Source organism: Myiozetetes cayanensis, unplaced genomic scaffold, assembly GCF_022539395.1.
Source record: "Myiozetetes cayanensis isolate MyiCay16 unplaced genomic scaffold, myiCay2020 scf3, whole genome shotgun sequence".
Lineage (NCBI taxonomy): Eukaryota > Metazoa > Chordata > Aves > Passeriformes > Tyrannidae > Myiozetetes > Myiozetetes cayanensis.
This window is the reverse complement of record NW_026087521.1, coordinates 50,116,722-50,140,822: the sequence shown is the minus strand read 5'-3', so window position 1 is coordinate 50,140,822 and position 24,101 is coordinate 50,116,722. Positions and strand designations below refer to the sequence as shown.

The 24,101-nt window shown below is 39.8% G+C and overlaps 1 protein-coding gene across 1 annotated transcript; it reads right to left on the bottom strand.

Moving 5' to 3' along the window:
* Nucleotides 1-1,524: 1,524 nt before the first annotated feature.
* SLC25A17 (solute carrier family 25 member 17) lies at nucleotides 1,525-19,335 on the bottom strand. The gene is made up of 9 exons (XM_050323694.1): nucleotides 19,171-19,335; nucleotides 15,074-15,134; nucleotides 13,946-14,012; nucleotides 11,327-11,478; nucleotides 9,366-9,482; nucleotides 8,514-8,659; nucleotides 6,423-6,518; nucleotides 2,654-2,736; nucleotides 1,525-2,180 (listed from the first exon to the last, which is right to left on the bottom strand). The coding sequence occupies exons 1-9, from the start codon at nucleotides 19,318-19,320 to the stop codon at nucleotides 2,033-2,035; spliced, it is 1,020 nt and encodes a 339-aa protein (XP_050179651.1). The 5' UTR covers nucleotides 19,321-19,335; the 3' UTR covers nucleotides 1,525-2,032.
* Between the last annotated feature and the right edge of the window lie 4,766 nt (nucleotides 19,336-24,101).

The window sequence follows — 24,101 nt, the reverse complement described above, 5'->3', positions numbered from 1 at the left end:
TAAATCAGTACTGGAGAACGGAGAAGCAAAAAAAGTTTCAAATGCCACGGGTCTACCAGTAAAAGGAGACCAGAGGTGCTCCCAGTTTCTGTAGCTTTTGCTTTCATTCCTTTATGAAACTGTTTCATTATAATTGGTCAGCAGAGCCAAGCAGAGAGTTAAGTGCAAAATGTCTGTTCCTTCCAGACTTGATGACAATGCAGATGCAGCCAAGGTCAGCACTCCTCTACTACATGGGGCTTCTGTATTCAACTATTTTGCAAAAATGAGATACTTCTATATCCCTTTGAATCCACACTGGCAGGCAGACAAGTATTTTTTGGCTAGTAAATGCTAGCAAGCATTTACTTTCTTCTTATAGGTATAGAACCAAAAAATACTTCTGCAGGAATTGCTCCCTCATGCTACAGATGGCAGAAACCTGAGCTGCTGAACTACAGCTCCCAGAAGCCCCACAGATGATTCTGACACCAGGACTTTTGAGGTGAGGTAGCTTTTCAAGAGCCATACTAACAATTCCAAATTTCTTACTAAAAAACACCAAAAAGACAGCAGACTACCTTTCCACGGGGCACCTTGTTTCAGTCAGAGTATTTTCACGGAAAGTTTCAGAATTGTGATTCAGTCTTTTGCAGGGGTGAGGTCTCCAGTCTTTCCTTAGGTTTCATCCTTTAACAAAGTATAATTACAGCTCACTGCACTTTTTCATTCTCACTTGTCATATGTAAATCCTACCTGGACTGAAAATCATCCAGCACTGAACTGGATTTTTCTTGTACAGATACTCTGAATATTCTTAAAAGAAGCAACTGGCCTTTATTCTTATTCAAAAGACAACATCTGCAGAATTGCTTTCCAATTTCATACTTAAAATTAAGACTCCAAAAAAGGTGCCATTTCCCAATTCAGTAACGTATTTCTTGCAGGTTTTAAGTATTTTCCCATATGTTTTTGGTGCTAAACTGCCATATACTTCAAATAGAAAACTGTTCTTCAGAACAATCCTACTGCAAATTTAATGACGGACAGCAGGATTTAACGCGGATTTTATGGGCAGGGACTACTGACCAAAACTATGCAAAAAGAACATACACATATACATTAACTGGGACAACAGTTATGACCTTAATGCTTTATGGTCTGGGAAGATCAGTGGAAAAATAATTAAAGCACATTTTTGAGATGGCACAGCAGTTCTAAAGCATAGGGCAGTGCCCCCTGTCTGCATGAGAACGTGTGAATTCATATATTCTCACAAGGAACGGGGTTACAATACTTCACGTATTTCTGCACAGCAAGTCCGTTTTCTTGAGGCAGCTTGAAGAAGCAAGAGGTTGTGTTCCTTCTATATAGCCAGTATCTGCATTCAAAATGTTCAAGATACAAAATAGGTGGATTCAAGAAGACAGAATGCCCATTTGCTTGTAACACATATTCTAGCAGTTTAGAGACCTCACCACCAGGTACTCAGGGCAAAACAATGCCACAACCATACTTGAAGGTAAAAGAAAACTATGCCAAAAATCTTACTCGTTATGAATTATTTTAATGAACCAAATATGAAGTGACATAAACACAGGTCAAGGAAAATAACACAATTTCTTGGGTGGTGTGTCTGAGTCACCCAAGGAAGATGAAACAAAACCAGCCCCACCAGCTGCTGACAGAAGGTAAAGATACAAGAATAATTAAGGACAATTTGAGGGAAAACAAGAAAGCATAGTGAGAGAGAGTAATTCTTGCCAAGAATGTCAACCAAACCATATAATAGTTAATATTTCATGTCAAATACTTAAATAAGGTCTCTGGTTTGTTTCTTAAAGCAGTGAGTCCACAAAACAATAGGGAATGGGCTATCCCTGAATTTGTGGCAACAGGTCCTATAGAGCATATTCCAGATTTCTCCAAATACTGGAGACAGAGGTGGCTAAAAAAAAGAAGTAGAGGAAGTGAGGACCCTTTGTTACCCAGCCTGGTCTCAGAAACGGAATGTGTTTTCTAGACCCCATAATCTTTGGCATAGGCTCCTTTATCAATGCTTGCGTGAGCGCTTTAATCCCATGACTGTGAAGGTTGCAGCAGTCAGTTTCTCATATACCAGAAACATAAGAGCAGCAGTAAGGACTGTCTGCAGGAGCTTTGCTTCAAGGCCTTTGTAGAGTCCCACTAATCCAAAACGCCTAAGGAGGAGAAAAAAAAAAACAAACAAGAAAACAAGTGTGAATAGCTTTCTATAAGTAAATCAGTACACTACAGCAAAGAATTAATATCACAAGTTAAAGACATCTCTAGGAATCTTAAACCCATTCTTGATCTCCAGTGCCAGCTACCTTTAATAATATTTTAAAGAGAAAATTCTGCAGAAACTTAAGGTCTTTTGTGCAAGAAACCTGCTTTTCAAGATGAGAAGTGGAATGAATTGGTATCCATATGTATCCTTGATGCCACTTACTTACAAATTACTTACAAATTAGGAGAATTTGGGTTTGTGGACTTATTCTGCAATATATTACAAAAACCAGACTGACTGAAAAGACAAGTTTAAGGGAGGCAAAAAGAAACAAAATTCAGATCCAGCAACATTTTCACTGTATTAGTAATGCTCAAGTCTTCTATGTCATGGTAGGAGAAAAAAAGAAAAGAGAAAGCTCACCTCACTCTCTGTTGAAGAAGGTAAAGAACATTTCTAAGACTGCCCAGTGTCCGGTTCTCTGGGTTCAACCTGTGGCGTCCAAACTGAAAAAAAGGAAGAGCATTTTCTTGTACTATTTCCTCACAGTGCCTGGCAGAGAATGCCACACATACATGACATCTGGAGAGCCTATCTTAAACCCCCTTAAACATTTTCCATGTTATATGGCCATCAGCAGGGAAACGAGGCCAAAGCTCACAAAGCAAGCATTGAAACTCTATAGGCTACAATAATTTGTTTTGGTTTTAAGATGGATTCTAACAAAGTGTTACACATGGTCGTATTTCCTCTCTTTTGGTTGCTGTGGAAGAAAGAGTTTTCAAGATTTCAAAAGCATAACTTGCAGGGTCTTAGTAGGGATATGACATTCAAAGCAAGTTCTTTCTGGCTTGCTCAGCTTTCACTTGACAAAGGTTCAAACACTCACACATCTGCAAACCATTACTACATTGAGACTGCACAGCTGAACACAAAACTTATCTGCCCAGCAATGGTCTTGAAGGAAAGCACTTATGTGTGAACTGCTGTGGAAGAATCCAAAATTGTTTGATACACCTACCTGGCCTAAACAATATTTCTCTTTTACTCCCTGCACTTGCCTATCCCCAAACTGGTTTTTAGCACGCACAATAGCTGCTGCTGTAGTTTTGTGTCTCAGAGTTAAACTAGCAATTTCAGCAACTCCTTTTCTAGCGTTCATCGATACTCTTATCTGATCCAGGTCGATAGTACTGTCAGCAAGCTGTAACTATGAATTATTAATATACAAGAGTGGCATACCTGTATTTATAACAGCACAGCCTAATAGATTTTGAAGCCTGTATAAAGCATCTGTTGCTAAGAAAGGTGAACTTGAGCAACTGCGAGTGGATGAATTCTTCCCAGAACTTGCTGAAACAACTGCTGCATCTCAGGTATAAGAAATTACCATTGACAGTAGGTAAAGTATGCAAGCTGATTTAGGCAGTTCAGAAAATTTAAGAAAATGCCAGGATGATACTGTGTGTCTTAACAACTCCGATGGAAACAGCAACAAGAGAATGCTAGTGGAACCCTCTATTAGGAGAAATATGTGCTCAAAATCCACAATCTTCTCACCAGCAACTAAGTAATTTGATATTGATTAATCACTGTTAAGAATTACTGTCAAAGACTCAGACACACCCCCAAAAAACTGCTAACTACGTTCCAAGTTACAGTGTCAGTCACTGTCCCGATTACTCATAGGCTTCCAAACTACACCAGGATTAGGTGCTTCATTCTCCTCTTTTCTCCACCACTGGATAATTTTTGTACTGCAAACAAAGATTCATCAAGAGAGAAAAAAACCACATTAATTTCTCACTAGGATGTTAACAGTTCAGTGGTTATTACTGGAGAAGACTTCCTAAAGGCACTAGCATTCTCTAGGACAGAGAAAAGAGACTTTAAAGATAATTTCTTCAATTGGGATCACTAAGAACATTAAGTGTTGCTGTATCTCCAGAGGCAATTTTAATTTATCTGAGCTTTACTGACACATAGGCTAAAGAATAGTTTCATAGCATAATGAGTAAAACCAGTGTCATGTATGTCATGTGTCATCCTGAAAAGGAGATAGACATACCAAATAGCACGGCTGGAAGCTGCTACTACTGTCAATTACACAGGATAACTGTTCATCTTATCAAGAAGAGTGCTGTGCCAAAGAGTTGAAAGCAAAGGTGCAGAACCTTCATTACAAAGAACCCTAATCACTTTCAAACAAAAGTAGGTTTCTAAAGGTTAAAGGCTAAAAAGAAAAAAAGAAAGAGTCCTATACTTCTACTTTGATAACAGAATTTAGTTACAATCTGTAAGTTTTTATGAATTACATTCAGCTTGTATTAGCTTATGTGCAAATCTGCTAAAATTGTTTCAAAAAACTGCCTACAACCATATAAAGCATACTTCATGCAGAATGCTATTTCTGAAAACACTAAACCTTTATTCATAGCCTTTTTCTTTAGCATCACTTAGTGTGAGTATCAAAAACTTTAAACAGAATAATGCTAGCTTTAGATTAGAAAATGCATCATGAAGCAGAGCAAATCTGAACTGGACAGCACAGGTACAACAGATGCATATTTCTTCTGTTTTCAGCAGAAGTGTTCAGGGCTCCTGGCTATTCTTTCACAGAGCAAAGGGACCGAAGTGACGCCTAGTGACTGCAGAACTAGAGAGAGGGTGCTTGTGTTCCTCACCATCACAGGAAGAGGACGGCCCTGCAAGGAGAAGTATCATACAGGCCACTTCATTTCACAGTGGGCCAGTGTGAGAAAAATGCCCCCTCCCACCAGGACACGGATGGCGAGCTGTGCTCCCGCAGAAAGGCAACTCGTCACTGCTCGGGAAGCCAGCGGTGACCTGGCTCACTGCAGCTGAGGTGAGCAGGAAGCTGCAGCTGGGCAGCACACCAAGCTGGCAGCACAGCTTACCAGAGCTGTCATTCTTTTTTAAAGAATGACACTGTCAGCATGAGACAGAAGAATTTTATTCAAAAAGCTAAAAGGAGACAGATGAAACATGAAGCCACAAGGCTGTAGCCACTTCTGTAGCAACCATGGAAAGGAACAAGGGCTGAAGCTCTTATAGGGATGTAGCCCCATGAAACCTGCACTGCTGTGCAATGCTCAGGCTAAAGCAGAGCACTCCAACTTTCCTTCCAGTTCTCCTTCACACCAGCAGAAAACACGTCACAAATTAAAAACAGACTGATGTTGCACCTTATCCAAACAGAGCTGTATTTGCTTAAATATTTTTCTGTGTCTGTCACTCCAATAATAGAAGCCGTGTTATTAGTTTAGCTCCTGAGAAGGCTGTTAAAACAGTACAAGATGTTGAGTGAAAGCACTAGCTCAGCTGATCAAAAATTATGAAAATTTCAGGAAAGATGGCTCCTGACAAAATTACACAGTAAACATATTCAAGTCCCATGGCTTTGAAATACAGCATCCAAAGTATCTTTTTATAGGCTATGAAAAATCAAAATACATTTATTCCACTTTAACTAGAGAGAAGAATAACTCAAATAATTAAAAAATTGCTTGAAAATTACTTCTTCCAGATGTACAATTAACAAGAAAATTCCCATATTAGAGAAGTCTGAAAAGTGATACCCTTAGCATGGAAGGATAATTTTCAATAATTCAACTAATTCTCAAAGTTTATACAACTTTTAGAACATAATGGCTTTACCATACATTCAAGTTAAGGCTTCTCCTTACTTAGGAAAATAGCATCATATCTCACGTGGAAATGTTTATTAATATTTCACTGTTATAAAAACAGATTTAAAAGCACAGAAATTAAAGTACAATATGCTTATGCATGGCCAGGTCTCCTCCTTCCTCCCCCCCCCCAAGCAAGTTTTGTCTTGTATCAATATTTCAACCATATTGGTACATCCTGAAAGCAGCAGCATTATCCAGCATAGATACGAACCGAAAGTAAGAACAAGTGCAAGTGTTACCATTACCACTACAATTAGCCTACACAGCCAGGCAAGTGGTTGAAGATGTTTATGAGGGAGCTCAGCTTCCCCGGATGAATCACATTCTGGATACTGATACGGTCAGGCCTGCATCGTGCAAAAATACCTCCCAAAATGATAGGTCCATTAATTCAAATAAAAACTAGCCATATGAATAAGGCTTGCAGGACGTAGAACAAGTCAGAGGCAGAGTTACCCTGAAAGAAAATTACTACTTACCCTCAGAATTGACTGTACTGTCTGCAGAGGGTAAGTGAGGGTCGTGGCAACTGCTTTGGCTATTGCACCAATGACAAAAGCATCCAAAGATGTGAGCTGTTCAATAGATAAAGAACATATTTACTTCCAGATTGTACGAAAACAGCCAGTTACCCATATATGTTTGGGGATTCTGTAGTGGTACCTGCTACCACTACAGAATTTTGTATTTCCAAAGAGAGGAAATACAAAGATTTAAGGATCTTTGGTATGAAGATTTCATGAAGTCTCTGGATCTTCTCAATTTAAAGAATTAATTATAGTTCAATCAACTTACTTTCCCACAACTTGTGTTTATTTTGTTACTTTTACCTGATGCTGCATTTCTCATTATAACTAGGTTACTAAAACACAGTTGATACAAGGCCATACAAACTAGACCAATTTAAATCAGCAAGAGTAGACAAAAGATAAGGAAGTATCATGTAAACATACCATCAATCAATAAGCATTTCAGGTTTTGCAACTCAAACTAACAAGTCACGTGGTGCTTGTGAAAAGGTGACAGCGAAAGATTCCTTGAACATCACCCTGTAATCCTGAGGCATAATCACTATGCTCTCGGGCAGAATTTTAGTTGCCTTGATGACACAGGCTAAAAAAAATCTCATCCCCTAATAGTTAAGAACACCTGCTGGAAGCCCATCCTCACTGCCAAAGTCCACAGTGTTCCAGGATGCACCAAATATATTGTTATAACATATACTGATTACACAGTGCATCTCAGTCTAACAGTGTGAATTAATCAAGGAAAATAAGTAGATGCCTATATCAAAATGTGCTTAAAATTTCCAAAATATATTGATTGCAATCACAAATATGCTTACACATGCACATCTTAAAAGGACCAATCTGATATATTTAAGATACTCAGGAAAAGACCAAGCAGGAAGAAATATATTGTCAAAAAAAATAAATTATCATCGCTAGGTAAAAAAAAAAGTATTTTCCCTCTCCACTGATCATGGATAAAGAAATGCCCTAATTTAAGGTGGAACTAAGTAATTTAAAAGAAACACAAGAAATAAATATATAAATAAATATGTCATTAGCCAAGAGGCTAACAGCAATGCAGAGGGAAGCTCAGCTCATCACACAAAAAATGTACCATCCATAACCTAACTGGGTAAATCCATCAGGTACAAAGGGAGTGCTACAGCTGCAGTAAGAACTAAAGACAGCAAAAATCTGAAGCCTCACTGATGATGCAAAATCTCGTGTAAAAATAATCTCTCTATGTCTTGAGGAAAAACAAGATGGCTTTGTAACATACTGATACGATCTAACATTTTAAATCAGACAAATGCATCCTAAAATCATAAATTAACAGCAAAGAGCCATAGCTTAAACACATATTATGACATTATCTGAAAATGTAATGCAAATGCTTTTCAGTTTGCCAGAACATAAAAAGAACATGACTTCAGCTGAGATTCTACATCTGATATAGTGAGAAACAACAGAATAAGGAAACAGAAGGGGACTATAAACCAGGGACAGAAAAGTGATTGTGCCTCTATTTTAGAGAATCAGGAAGGTATGGCTGCAATATGGTTCAATTCTAGTGTCCGTCCTTGGAAAATTACACTGAAAAATTGAGGGCTTCAAGAAAAAAAAGTTATTAAAATGACAGGACCCAGAAAAAATCTGTGATACTTTGAAGGCTTAATATATTTGACTTACTGGAAAAAGGGTTAAAAGCAGACTTTGAAACAGTCTGTATGTAAACACTTATAAAAGATATCTTAGAATTGAAATCTCTAATTTAAATGAAGACTTGTGAACAAATGTAAACAAATGTGGACAAGAGGTGCAGTTTTATTTTTACAGGTAGAGGAATTCCTCACAGGAACATCTTTCCTAGGGACGTGAAAGACTGACATCTCATTTCATGATGTCAGATCCTTTTTAGATATACACTAACTCAAAAAATCCCTCAAAAAATAAGAACTAATATCAAACCTGCATTTCTGAATTTGTTCAAGCAGTGCATATCAAAGAACCCGTCTTATAACAGAGCATGATCACCATCTGGCCTCAAAACATACTCACTTGCAGCTGCTTTTTCAAAAGCTTTCGTTTAAAGCCTTCATAAAACATGAACTGTATGGCAGGATTGAAGACCAGAAGCAAGGAGGGGAAAGTACCATTCCACAAAGCTAAGACTCCTTCATCTCGTATTATCTGATGAAAGGCATCTGAGACAAAAGGTGTGGGGGAAAAAACATTAAAATTTTGAGTACAAAACAGTTACCATAAAAGGTAAGAGGAGTTATACTTAAAGCCTAATACTCAAAGTGTATAAAAATTCACTGCAGACTTTTATGCAACTATTTTTATCTTCCATTTTAATCTGGAAGTTAACAGAAAGGTATTGACAAAGGAGGTTCTTGCTCACATCACCACCAACATAAACAAAGCTTATCATCTGCAGAGACATCCTACTCCTTTTAGTACAAGCATGGCATCAACATTAAGGTCTTCTAAGCCTTCTTCAAAATTACAATAATATTTATTTGGTTGATTGGTTTGTTTTAAAAGTAAGGCAGCCTGAACATGTGGATGATTAAGAGATTAAGGTGAGTGAAGTTTAATTTGCAGACTGTCTGCCCAAACTCAGATTCCCATCTACCACCTCACTAGGCTCACTACTGCTCCAGTACCTGGATGATAACATAACTGCCTCTGTAAAAGGTATTTTAGTCACAGGGGTGCATACTGCAAACTCTTAATTACCCTCAGAAATAGCAAAGTTTGGTTTCCTGTAAAATTCAATGACTGCGAAGTGATGGAAGAACAGATATTACAGGGTGAAATCAGGTATATGAACAAAAGTTTTCAAAGTCCTTGATATATTTAATTTCATGAACTTTTCTTTGGTTGAAGACAGCAACAAGTGCTTACCTATTATGCCTCTATAATTGGTTGGTACAATGTCTTCATTTCTGAATTTTGCTCCCTGCAGCTTCAGACGTGTGTTCACTACCCAAAGAGGAGTGGTCAAGAGTACATTCACTACACCTAATGCAAAACACAGCACAAAGAAAAATCAGCAAAAACCAGAAGATATAAAAATTTAAAATTTTCTTCTCCCCTTTTCCCCCTAGTTCACATGCTACTGAAATTTCTGGAAGGAAGAAGGAAAAAAATTGACACAGCATGTAGGAAAAGTAAATGACAATTTTAATGAGCTACTTCAGGTATTCCCCCACAGCCCCACCACGAATTAGTTGTCAGCAGCAGGAAGATATTTCTGCTACTCCTCCCTAAAACTAAAAACTGAAACAAATAATAAAATTTAAAGAAACCTGCCCCAAACAACAAAACACACCAAATATCAACATGTTGAAGGAATCTTAAGTGAACTTGTTGCTTTGCTGCATCCTACAGTACAATGGAGCACAAGATACTCTGCTTTTTCATGTCCCACTTAACTCCAGGATGGCTTGCTGCCTGCCTACTTTCAGAAAGAAATGCTGAGCATCAAGGTTAGATATCTCTCTTTTATAAAGAGAAATAAAGGCAGATCAAATGCTGACAAAAGAATTACAGTGTCTACCTTCTAGACTCACTAAGTACACTTAAGGTTGAATACACAGGATTCTGCAAATATTTTAAGTAAGGCTTAGAAGTGGCAAGAGATTGCACACAAAAACCCCAACAGTAAATCTTGAAAGTTGAGTAACAGAAATTAGGATGGGGGAAGAGAAAGATACAAGCATACATATGGCTGCAACAATTCTGTATTGCAAAATACAGCTCTAAACTCACAGGGAGGAGGATTAAGTGGCATTACTTTTGCAGTCAACTGGTACAGGCAGCTACTTTGAAGTAACTATGAAAAAACAAGCTTCTCATCTTTCTTATTAATATTTCTGCATCTCAGAAATTAGCAATTACTTCTACACTGATTGCTTCGGTAGAAATCTGAGTGAGAGACTGAATTATTCCACTGTATTGAGATGGACACACTACATCTCTATCAAGAACAGTAAATCTGAAAAAACTGAAAATTTAATACCTACATTGTGCCTGTTTGTTCTTTTTCTTTTCCTTTAAGAGAGTTGAGAAAAGTGAAATATAAATGTAAGAATATTTCTATATCCTTCATAAAGACTACAGTCAGCTTGCAAAAGAAGCCAAAAAACCCACATCAAAAACCCAAGACGTTTTTTGCAGGTTTGTTTTTTTTAATATCTGTTTGTTTCTGTGTGGTTTCATGAGCAATTGTTCCTGAAGAATATTACCAGCAAACACAGGCACACAGTGGTAATTTTTCACACTGGATTTGCTAGAAAAGTCATTGATTTTATCATCCCTCCAAAGAAGCCACTGTACCATCCACACAGGAGGATGGAATGAGAAAAGAGCATATGGTCCCACTGGACCTGCATGTATCTAGGGACTTCCTGTCACTTTTAGGTGACAACCCAAAAACAAGTCTGAAAACTGACACCCAAATGCTTACAATAAAATTCCTTCCCTAACTGAAAATATTTCAGAGTTGCATAACTCTTTTTCTCTAAAAAAAAAAAAAAAAAAAATTATTCTCTCTCCCTGCCACTTATCTTCAACATCTAAGTGATGATGCTTGGATATGTGGCAAACACCACAGCAGACACAAATCCTACACCAGACCACAACAGCATTGTGCTTTGTGCCAGAATTCACAACAGGAACGGTTTATGCATCTTCTTACAAGGTAGGAAGGACATAAAGGAGCTATCAGAAAGAAGCAAGTCTGCATACAGTGGGAGGTCTGAGCACTCAGTGTGACCTCCAGAAGATTATGTCATAAAGAAAAACATTACATAGAATATACCAAAAAATACATTCTTGACAAAACAGAGATTTTTAAGTATTACCTGCAACAACCCCAAGAACCAAGTCTTTTCCAGTGGTTGAATGCTGACCTTTGACCCAGAGGGCTTTAAGACTATTAAATGTATAAAAATAAACAAAATTGGAGCAGCAAAGGCTGGAGATAACAGGGAACCATCCTCGATATGGTGCCAACCTAATGGAAAACAAAAAGACATAGTAAGGATCAGCAAAGTATTTATGTGATCTGGTTGATTTTTCATGTTGTTGGAGGATCCCAAAGACACAACACTGTATACTACATAAGGTACCAAACAGATGCATCTTTATTATCAGTGCTGACAAATCATACTAAATTCCAGAATAAGGAAAAAAGCTGTCCAGATTCTCACATAAAATTTTAAAATGGAAGACTACTTACTGAAATTAATATACTTCACCAAGAAGAGTTTTGCAAAGGATACTACCTGGGGCCCAAGATATGCAGCTGGAGGAATTTCTAACAAATGCCTGGCAGTAAATTCTGGAGCAAATTAGTCAAGTCAGTGAGAAAAAGACATTACTAGTTAACTTGAACTATATTAATCACAGATGAAAAACCGAATATCATCTAAATCTGTCTTGATTTCATAACAGGTGACTAACAAAGCTCCCTTCTCTGACAGGCCTGATGAGCCTGTAAAACAGGGATACCTCAAGAGCTGCCCTACATTCCCAGCATGTTCTACAACACATCCAAAAAAAGATAATAATACACACCTTCACTGGAGTTGCACAGAACAGGTAGAGAACTGGTATCATGTTAAAAGCATAATAAATCTCCTCCACATCAGTAATTATGGAGGCTCTTTAGTATTCATTAAAATATTGGGAATACATAGAATATAAGGATCTCCAAGGAGACTGTAAAAGATGCAAGGCTGGTAAACACACACACAAAAAAAATCTGACTGCTTTTAGAATGTAAATGCTAGTTTTTTGTCTCAAATCCATCAAATGCTTTTCCCTCCCATGTAACTGGGAATACACCACATTATTAAGACTGCTTCTGAAGTTACAGCCTTAGCTAAACATACAATTACAAATTAAATGACTATACAGTTATTCATAAGTCAAATTAAAACAATTTTTATATTACCTATCTCTTCTGTGCTGGAAAAGAGAAACATGCTGTGGGGACCATGTCCTCTATTTGAGAGTGTTAGTTTGGTTTTTCTTGATTTATTAAGAACAATTTCTGATGATTTTCAAGTGAAACATCTTGCAGTACAAAACATGAAACTAAAACAAAACCCATGAGTTTATTTAAATGACTTCAGTTGTCAGTGGTAGCATCCATAATTCACACACAAATACTTCTGCACACAAAAAACACTAATTTTGTGTTCCAAACTGTGACTCTGAGAAAAACTCAATGTACACTAACAAACACCTTTCAGATCACCTGGAAAAAGGTGGAAGTGCAAGTAAGAAAGCAAAGCTGTTTGATAAACTTCTGCAGAAAGTCCATTAGGTAAACCTATTCGCTTTATCCAGATGAGAAAAGCAGTCTCATAAAAGTATATTATGAGACAAGACTCTAAAGCTAATGTGAACAATACATTTATGATCTCACATCACATTTCAGTTTTGCTGTTGTTTGGTGGTTTTTTTGTTACTTCAAACACATCTCTAAAATTAGTACCATTGTTCAGCCAGGCCTTCCCAATACCTCTGGAAGAAGCAATGTTCCTCTCTTGCCAGTTACTGATTTTTCATTTTCACAGGAAAAGTAGGATGACCACTTTTGCAGTCTCTCCACACCAGTTAACTTCATTAATTTTTCAACTCTTTTCCTTTTACCTTTTTTTTTTTTTTAATTGAAGTTTACTTGCCACCCTCACATGACAAAAGCAACACAGGAATGTGAACAAGAGAGATCTGAACTGGCAGAGAACTCCTCATGCGTACAACTGCCAACTGCCCAAGTTCAAAGGTGGCAGAACGTTATGGGCCAAGTTAAACTTTTGTCAACCTGAATGTCCTAGAAGCTCTGGTCTACTTAGGAGTTCCAGGGATTCACTTAGGAAAATACTTCTAACAAGGACAGGCATACAACTGTTTTTCCCAGCCAGTTCAGCTCAGACTGTGGCAAATACAAAAGTGCAGCACAGCTGAAAGTTAACTGCTTTTTGATAGATCTTGAATCTCACCAGCACAGAGTCATGTGTTGTTTACTTCTACGCACTCTGAAGCAGGAAAAAACCTTCCAACTGGGAAACATGTCTCAATTCTCCTTTTGAAAGTGGCTCAGCTGCCCAGGAGTTTCATCTTGATTATGAGAAATTGACACACCCAAGAATCCAGGCAGACAGAGCTGGTTGATCAGGTAGGTGAAGGTACATTTGCATTTCTGAGGAGGCACAGCTACCTCTCTAATGAAGGCACAGTTACATCACTGAACAGATCAATTGCATAAGGTGCTCAAGAAAGTTAATCCTAATTAGCTAAAGATGAACACATAAGATTATGCAAGTCATATCACACTTACATGGAGACATTTCGATTCAGAACAAAAATCCGTCCACATAGATACGAGTTAACTATCACACTTTAAAAGCAAATTCAAATTAGTTTTAGAGCTTGTCTACATGAAGATAAGCAGAAAATTAGTATCTACTCACAGGCCTTCTTCTTTGATTATTTCCAAAAGGACTGCCGGTGTTGTCTTAGATTTCCGCTTCTCATCAACTGGAAAACAGAAGAATCAGACTTTCAGATTATTCCAATTTTTAGCACTATTTTTCAAGGCCTTATCCTTGCTATTCTGAATATACACCAGAAGCACTTGTTTATTCTTCCTCATACAGGATAGATGCTCCCTATTTCTGCAGCAATTGCATAAAACATCTCCTTATTTTCATTTGCTAGGTAAGGCTGCTTCCTTTTTTAATTTTTCCCCAAACCAGCAGGTTCTGCTGTGCCCCAGGGTATCTGTAGTTACCAGTTCCTGATAGTTGTGACATGAACTGAAGGTAGGCTCCCCCTTAGATAGGGGACTAGAATCAGGCCTGCCTAACTGCTCTGAAAATTGTTCCTTGGACACCAGACTAGCACCAGTAGCAGAGCAGGTATTTGCAATCCTGCAAACAGGTATTTGGCAGCAGCCAAGTCTTAGCAAAGCACCGTCTCTTCCTGCATTGAGAGCTGTCCAACAGCAATACGGTGCTCGTTTCTCAGCCACATACTTCTGACAACCAGGCTGATGATCTTCCTTGAGTTCTTTATAGAGCTTTAGTCACAGTGCTAAAATGCTTCGTGATTCTGTGACTTTTGACTTGAAAACAGAGAGTCAGAACAACAAAGTTTATACTCAGATGCATTTTTGTAAATATCGGATATTCCTAATCCCAGTTCTAATCCTGACTTTTTCCTTTAAACCATTCTCAGTAATAATTCTAGACTAGTTTCTCATGATAGTGCCCCTGAATTTTCAAGTGTTCTCAGCAGCCAAAAGCAACAACACACAAATATAACCCTGTGCAATCTCACATCTTTGCTTTTTATTTTCGTCTTAGATAACCATTTAAAACCCATGTCTGGCCACAGATCACACAGCCTTTTCAGCTAATTAAAAGGTTGCCCAACACTTTCAAAAGGAAGAATTATCTTCAGCTGGAAACACTGTGTTAGTGTTAGACAGGTAAGATTCCTGTTCACATTCAACATCCCCCTACAACCACCCTTACAAGTGCCCAAGTCAAGATGAACAGAAACGTCATTGTACAAAGAAACTCGAGTTTGACACTTACCCTGAAGTCTAAGCCTAGCTGTATCCAAAGGAAAAAATACAGTCATTGCAGTCACACTGCCCTGAAAAACAAAATAAACTGGCTATATGGTGTATCAGTTGCTTGTACAGTGCCTGCTAGACTCTTTGTAGCCCTTCACTTCTCACCCAGAAACCAGTCTGCTGAGCAAGTTTAGAAAGGGGATAAACTCCATATAGAACAACATCTACATGAAATGGGTTTTGGTCCCATACTTACAAATCAGGGGTTTTTTCTCTTGCATTAGATCAAGCTATAATTAAAACCATTAAAAGCTTTTTGCCCAAGGAGAAAGTTTTTGAAGTCCAAGAGTTGATAAAGTGAGCATCAGGAGACAAATACACTGCCTTTCTCTACCTCCCATTAGTCTCAATATGCAAATTTTAGTTTAAAAAAGCAAAACAAAAGACTGACACAAACAGCATTGTGTTACAATAACCTTGTTTTGACATAAGAAAACAATGACCAAACTGAAATTTCTGTTCATTAAAAAACTGATAGCATATGTTTTTCAGGACTTAATCTAGTTTTGCACTAAATTCCAGTTTGGGCAATAAAGATCAGCTACCAAGACACCCTCAGTGGCATGAATTACATATGATGAATTTAATAAATCGCGACCTAGATGTCACCAAATTCATGTCTTGTGAATCCAATGCCCTCTTCACTTCCTGTGTGATCCAACCATTAAAGCCTCTAAATGGAGAAGCTTTCAGATACCATCCTTTACAAAAGGTTAAATACTGTATTTGCAAGTACCCCATCTTCCATACAAGCAGCTGTTCCCTTTCTCTCCCTGCCATCACTCACCTTCTTCATTTTTCAATACTCAAGCAATAATATTGCACAGCTTTTGGAAAAGAGATCCAAGAAAAAAAAAAAAAAGGCCCTGGCTTGATGCAAACCTGTTTTCCATGCATCAAGTGACTGCTAAAGCTGTGGCACTCTTCCATTAGCAGCCATGTAAACTGTTTAAATGGTGGGAAGGTCTGGGATACAGCAAGTCACACAAGTGCTGTGTTTAAAGCACAGTGCACAGTGTGACTTGAGTTCTTCTAGAGCTGAGTTACGCTACACGTGTAAGTGAGCTTTGCCTCTGGAAACACTCCAGCTCCTGAGCAGGCTGCTTGGATTTATCTCTACAACCAGCAACAGAGGATTACTTCTCAGGTGGCTTTTCCTCACTAAGGCAACTCTTGGTTGAAGTCTTAACCAGATTTAGGTTTCTCCAGTTTTCATAACAGCAGGCAGCAGATGAAGGGAAACACTTGGCCACAGTTACCTGGTTATTTTAACCCATTCAGTTTGGGCTCTTGCCAAAACGGTTGGTTCTGCTCTGCCAGGTACTTGTCTTGTGTCTGCACATTCTCGACACCTACCATGTACCCAGCTGGACAGCAAGTAGGATTAAAGAACCCACCTGACTAAAAATTTGTAAAATATATGTTTCAGTTAGGTTAGTTCCAGCACAAAAAAGTGCCAGAAAGAGCCAAAATACACCTCCTAATGATGGTTGCATTACTGCAATTTTGAAGCCAACCTCAAAACGCAATTACACACACCTACACACAGAACAAGACTGCACAGTCACTACAACTTCCAGCCTTCCCCTGCTCAATTTATCCTGCTTCCATCCTCCCAAAGCGAGATCCATCCTGAATCTTACTCTCAACGCAATCCACCATACTGCAGCAACACACACACACACTTGCACTCAAAATTAGAAAATGGAAATGGGGAAATAGCTGGGCTAGTGTCACACAGGACAAACAGGTGGATGCAAGGCGCAGAAGAGAGTATACCAGTGGGAAGAGATCTACAATGATCATCTAGTCCAGCTTCCTGACCACTTCAGGGCTGACCAAAAGCTAAAGCACACTGTTTAAGTACATTTTCCAAATACCACTTAAACACTGACAGGCTTGGGGCATCAACCACATCTCTAGGAAACCTGTTCCAGTGTTTGGCTGTCAAACTGGCTTAAAACCTGTATGAAGCTGTAGTTCGAGAGAATGTCATGAGATAACTAAGCTGACCTAACAGAACACTGCAAATAAAAGACAATTTATACCCTCTCCCCTCCTTTTGCTAAATTGAGGGAAATAAACTCAGAAAAGCCAAGCTACATTTCTCCTGGGTTTACAAATGGAACAAGGCAACTAAATGACAAGAAGGCTGTCAGAAGCATCACATGAAGAAGACAGGGTTTCACAGCTAGAAGGAAGAAAAAGGAGAGGGATGAGCAGGATCAGTCCTTTCCCCAGCAACAAAAGGCCTCAAGATGGGCTCAAGATTCCTTGCTGAATCACACTTGAGACCAGCAGGGGAAGAAAGTCATAGTACTGATTGCAGGAACAGATGCTGACATGTATGACCCTGCAGTGTTGGAAGGATGAGGCTTTGCTGTCAGCCTTCCCACCACCTCCCTGTCAGCCTTGAATCTCAGTAGTTTGTCAAGTCAAGTCATTTTACCACTGACTAATCACTAGGACAGGTACAGACTGGTTTATGCAATCCCAGGCTCTTGGTCAACTGTATTTGCACCCCTGCCTCCTCCAGTCTGGCAGCATAACTTTTCAGACACCTACACGATGGTGCAGACAAAGAAACTAATCTGTCTGAAAAACAACTTTTTCCGCTGGGCTGCTACTTCAGTCAGATCAGTTCAGTGATCAGTCACAGCACCAGACAAACAACTGTGCAGTAGCCAAGAGGTGCCCAGAACAAACGGCCTGAGGTGACTGATGCCAAGAAGAGCTGTACAGGACCAATGCCTGAAATCTGGCTTTCCAAAAAATAGTAATAACAAAAATTCAAAACATATAAAAAGACTAAATACTATGTTTCAGACAACACTGAGAGTCAAACATAGCAGCCTGACTACTGCTGTAAGCTCCTATAAAATTCTCATCTCTACAGCTTTTGCAACAAGGTTACATTTTAGCAGAGTTAAGAGTTAAAGAATAGTTACATAATTCAATTAAAGTTCACAGGAAATCAAGCACTAGTTTGGGGCTTTTTAATGCTCACAAAACTATTCCTTTGTCTCGAGTTCAACTAGGTATGCAAACTTTCAGTATATTAGAAGATAAACAAAATTTATCATGCTGTGATCTGACATGTGCTTCTGACTCAGTACCTCGACACAGCTCTGTGTTTATGGCTGGATTTATGACTTTGGTTCACACCACCGACTTTGTTCAGGGGTGCAGCCTGATTATGCCAATGTCTTTTCGAGGGTGAGAAGCTAAGAGCGAGGGCTAAAGGGTATTACTGACTTCTGTAGAAGCCAGCAAAAGGAGAATGAGATCATTGGAGAGTGTTCCATTTTTTGAAAGCAGAAACAAAATCCCCATTGCCTTTGATGCTTAAACAAGCTGACTCAAAACAATTGAAAGAGCAGACAAAAATCTTGTGTTTATTTTTAATAAAAGCAAAACATCCTTTAGTGTTGTTTTTTTTCCTTTTAGAATCAGCCTGTATCACAGAATCACTAGGATTCGAAGGGACCTCTGGAAATCATCTAGACCAACACCCCTGCCAAGTCAGTCACCTAGAGCAGGTTATGCATCCAGGTGGGGTTTCAATGTCTCCAGAGAGGGAGACTCCATCACCCCCTATTTAAAAGTGCCATGGAAAAAAAAATGTAATTCAATAACTGACACAAAACCTCCTCGGGCTGCACTGCACTCGCCTTACATTTTGATTAACATCTATGCACTGCCTCACCCTTCGCAACTCCTAGGCGTTTGTGAGGCCGTGGCAGGACGACGATGCCCGGTGCAGCTCTCGGACGGCACAGCTGAGGTGCTGCCCCTCTGCCTGAGCTCCTGGGAGGCTCCAATCCTCACCGCTGCAGTGATGCCCAGCTCCCGACGCGCCTCGCCGGCTTTCTGAGGGGCACCCCTGCAGCTCCTGCCGGGCTCAGCGGAGGTTCCGGCTGCTCGGGCCCAGCGCCGGCCCCGAGCTGCCCGAACCCCGCGCCCGCCTCCCCGTCCCGCCGCAGCCCAACAAAGGCTGAGGACGGCCCGCGCCCCCCGCCAGGCCGGCACGGCCCCCTCCCCGCCCGGCTCGCTCACCACGGCCCCGGACACGGCGTGCACCAGGCTCTCGTAGGAGGCGACGGACGACATGGCGGCGGCTCTCGGGGGCTGCTCCGCCGGCCGGCCCTGCGGCCCCGCGGCCCCGGCCAGGTCTCGGCTGCCGCCCGCCGCCCCCGCGCCCGCCATGGCGCCCGCCCCCGTCACGTGCCGCCGCTGGCCACGCCCCCCCGGGGCCCGCGATGGGCGGGCAGGGGAGGCGGAGGGGCCGCTCGGGGTGATCTCCGTGGCTTTTAAGAAAAATACAGGATTAGAGGATCCGGGAAATGCATTGTTGTTCCCTCCTCTGAAACTACAATAAGGCCTTTTCCCTCCAGCGCCAGCTTCGCTTTGAGAAGAGGCGGCTGGGAGGGGACCTCATCAATGCCCATCAGTATCTGAAGGGAGGGTGCCAGGAGGATGGATCCAGGTTCTTCTCGGTGGTATCCAGCCATAGGACAAGAGGCAACGGGAAGAAATTCATGTACAGAAAGATCCACCTGAACACGAGGAAGAACTTCTTTACTGTGAAGGTGACCACGCACTGGAACAAGTTGTCCAGAAAGGTTGTAGAGTCCTCACTGAAGATATTCAAGAACTGTCTGGACACAATCCTGTGCAGTGTGCTCTAGGACGGCCCTGCAGGAGTAGGGAGGTTGTAAAAATGACCCACTGTGGTCCCTTCCAACCCTACCCATTCTGTGATTCCCCTTCCCAAACATTTAACATAAGCATTTAATTACAAAGAGGAAGCAATATTTAACTTTGCATTCTGATTATGCATTTTTTCTAACTACAGCCCCTTCTACTTACATAGAGCCCAGTATCTTTAAAGTAACACTTTTTCAAGATAATAATTTCTTATTCCATGTGGACCAGTCGAGCCTGATGCATTTTCAAACAGGGGTTGTTTAGCCTGGAGAAAAGGAGGCTCCAGGGGGACCTCATCACTCTCTGCAACTACCTGAAAGAAAACTGAAGCAAGGTGGGGGTTGGTCTCTTCTCCCAAGTAACAAGTTACAGGAAAAGAGTAAACAGCCTCAAGTTGCACAAAGGGAGGTTTATGTTGGATATTAGGAAAATTTTTTTCACTGGAAGGGTTGCCCAGCATTGGAATAGGCTGTCCAGGGAAGTGGTTGAGTCACTGTCCCTGGAGGTATTTAAAAGACATGCAGACTTGACACTTGGGGACATGGTTTAGTAGTGGATGTGGCAGTGCTGGGTTTGCTGTTGGACTCAATCTTAGAGTCTTTTCCAAATTAAACAATTCTATGATTCTATTTTGTTTACTCCTTTTCCCTGTCTATAAGACCTCACTCCTCCTCCACTATCATGCCAAGACACTGCTCAGGGCGTGCAGCCAAAGCACACCACTACAAACAGGCACCTCCTGGCTTGTCACACCCTTTGGTGGCTGAGGATGGAATGAGAAGTCCTACCAAAACAGCACCAGACACAAGTAGCAAAGCCAAAGGACAAGGGAGCCACGGCTCACAGCAGTTAGTCAGGGCACACAGCGACAAGGTTATTAAATACATTGTTTGGAGAAATGTCAACAATCCTATAGCCTTTGCTTAACCTTTTATGCTTGAGCTGCAAGAGCTCTTAGTGCTTACACCTGTGCTACGAGTCAGCATATCATCCACTACCTAAATAAGGACAGGGCAGTTGAAACATTACATGCTTCCCAAGAGTTTCTACCACAGTTGGATAAGCTATTTCCTTTTGGGAAGACGTCCCTTCATTAGGTGGCTAACAGACCCCTTGTCTTTACCCTTCTGTGGGGAAAACACCATTATCTTCTCTGAGGGACTCAGGATGTAAAGAACATGGGCTACTCTGCCTAAGGCAAGTTTGAGAAAAACATTTTTCCAGTGCAGTGTTCCAGCATCCCTGTGCTCAGACATTAGAGGCTGATACCAGCAGAGGCCACAGTTCTTTTATACAAGGCTGATACCACTGGTAATCCTTTTTTTTTTTTTTTTTATTTCCATATAAGATGCCTGTGATGGATACACTCACTGACTGAGTGAACAGTATTTTGGTTCAGGCATCACCAAAAAGCAGGCCTGACTGAAATCATCCCTGCAGTGCAAACCCAGAGAATCATCCTAAGCTGTATCTTACCCAGGAACAAAGGAGTTTAGGCCATGTCTTATCAGGAGCCCACAGTACCAGTCTGAGCTGGAACTAGTCAGATCTGAAACTGCTATAGCTGCACACCAAAAGGGGGTTTGACTGCAGGTCAACCACTTTAGACTCTAAATATCTGTAGCCCCATGAGCCCACTGAGCGCTCCCATATGGCAGTGGGCTGCTTGGCAATGATTTCACCCTTGAGCAGGGATGCCTATTAAGGTTAATTCTAAAGGCTGAAAGACCTCTTAACCAAACATCTGATATCTATAATGTGGTAGTAGGGACATTTTACATTAAGCCTAAAAGTATATTGTATACTAGCACTAGTTTTTTATATATCCAGCTATAGCTTAATATCAGAAGTGTAGCAAGTAGTAGAAGGTTGGACTAGAGTCTGAATTATTGTTTATACAATCACTTAAAACACTGTCAAATCAGTTTAATTTGCATTCAATTATTAATAACAATTCTACCATCATCAGATTTTTATTCAGTTGTCAATTAATTATCCTTTGATCATTGTCATCATTAATAAAACTTTTTTAGTTAACCCCACATTGATGACTTGATAACCCACCTGTGACACTCCCCTACCTGCAAAAGATCCAAACCTTAGTTTAGAATTAAGATGTACACAGGTCACTAGCTACCTCCTGACACTAAATCAGCCAGGAGCAGCTTAGATTTTACAAAACCAGGGAACAATTACACAAAGTGACTTTGCACAATCAGGTCCATGAGCTTTCAGGAGAAATGCCTCAAATAGGACATAAACTCCCATTATTGCTGTTCTTTGTAACTGTCCCTCTTGTGTGGAGGGAAACTTTCACCAAAGAGTCAGTTTGTACTGCAGAGTGAATTTCCATCCTAACTGTGCACCCAAATAATTCTACATTATTATTATTCTATTTAGCAATATTTTAAATACAACACTATGCCCTGTATATTAACAGGCAATGCAACAACTGAAATATTCCAAAAGCAACTTACCTTATTGTTGGAACATACAGACCTAGTGAAGCTGTCCAAGAAATACAAGAAAAACAATATAGATTAAGTTAAACAAATGTGCCAGTGTGTTGTACAATGAAAAAAAAAAAAAAGAAACCTACCTAAAAACCTAACTACATAAAAAGTTCCATGAAGACATGCCCTTAGGTCTTCACAGAAACACCACAAATTCAACAGGTTCCCAGGCAAACATGAAAAATGGGCAAGTGCAGTTTAAGGAAGGACAGAAGGCCCAAGTTACCTGCTTCTCCTCAAATCTGTCAATTCTACTAGAAAGCCTGGAAGAAGTGAACTAATTAAGCAACTACAAGTATGAACACATACTCTGTATGGGAACTGAATCTCAGTCATTTCTTGTTTGTGTAATTCTGTAGATTCCCATACAAGGAGGTAATCGATCTTGAGAAACTTCATCCATGGTGGATTTTGACTGGCCCACAACTTTGTTTCTGATGCATGACAAAGAATCAGGACACTGCTGATGACCCCAGAGGTCATTTTACTGCCTCTGCACTGTGTCTAACCTTAGAAAAAACAGGATGAACTCTGAACTTAAAATAATTCTACCCTACTACTCTCCTTTATTCTAACATTATTATAAAAAAAAACCAAAAAACCAAAACAGATTCAGAAATGCGTATGTCCTTTATTTTTGCTTAGGAATTCAATTCATTAGAGTGCAAACATGTTAAGGCAGAATTTAATGACTACTTTCCAAAGGACTTTCTGAATCTGTTGCAAAACTTTATCTCTCAGAGAAGGCGGATAAACTGGATTATACTCCCAGTACCTCATAGATAAAAGCAACTAGAGATTAACAAATGAGATTGCATGTGCTGACAATCTGAATTCATTAAATAGAGCAACTTGATCACACCAACTTGTCAAGATCAGATCTAAGTACTAAGACCATGGCAAACCCAGCCTATTTCAGAAGAAAGCACTGTAGCGACAAACATATTAAAAAGCCCATTTTCCAAAAATATGTCTGCACACTTTGCCTGAACAGATTTTGAATGAGCCTCTGGAATGACGCAGAATTTTCCTTATGCACTTCATCTAGGTCGAGGAACATCAGAGAAGGTGAAATTCTTTTCAATTTAAATTACTTGAATATGTCATTATGAATCTCCTGTTACAGTATTTTCTCAACTGCCTTACTAGACCAAATGTCCCTTAGTCACCTGTAGTTTTACACAGACTAAATAACTGTCAAACACAAATTCTGTTAACTTTGATGTTGTTGGTTTTTAACCCCAAGCACTTGATAAAAGTCTAACATCTGTTCTAATTGTAAATTTTTCTGGTCTTCCAGGCTAGTAATTCATTCTAGTTCACAATTTTTTTCTTCTGGTTTGATAACTTTTTACACAAGAGACGAAAGAAAAAATGTAACATCTTAGAAAATGGCTTCTGAAAATCTGTTTTTTTCCAAGAACTTCTCCTCTTTATAGGATAACACACGAGAGAGTGAGGACAAAACATCCTGTAGAACAGTTGTGTTAATTTCTCCTTATAAAGTCTTAACAAAGAGCCATATTTCAGACCCATTTTTTTAAAAATTGAAATAAGAAAGCACAGGTGGCAGTTAGTGCCTTTTTTTTTCCAAATAAGAAGTAGACACCAGTGGCTGAGCATCAGCATGGATTTTCTCTAATGAAAGGCAGTGCAGTTGGTAGCAGCTCAGATACTTCATTCTCAGTATAGCACCTTGATATTCTTCCATCTAATTTTGATGATTTCCAAACAACTTGTACCTTCAGCCTATTTTAAAAGGTAATT

Excerpts from the sequence above, each read along its gene's own strand:
- SLC25A17 (XM_050323694.1), bottom strand. The coding sequence starts at position 19,320 with ATGGCGGGCGCGGGGGCGGCGGGCGGCAGCCGAGACCTGGCCGGGGCC. Across the intron at positions 15,135-19,170 it reads ACGCCGTGTCCGGGGCCGTG|GGCAGTGTGACTGCAATGAC; the intron begins GTGAGCGAGCCG and ends TTTGTTTTTCAG. Across the intron at positions 9,483-11,326 it reads GGTTCTTGGGGTTGTTGCAG|GTGTAGTGAATGTACTCTTG; the intron begins GTAATACTTAAA and ends GTTTTGCATTAG.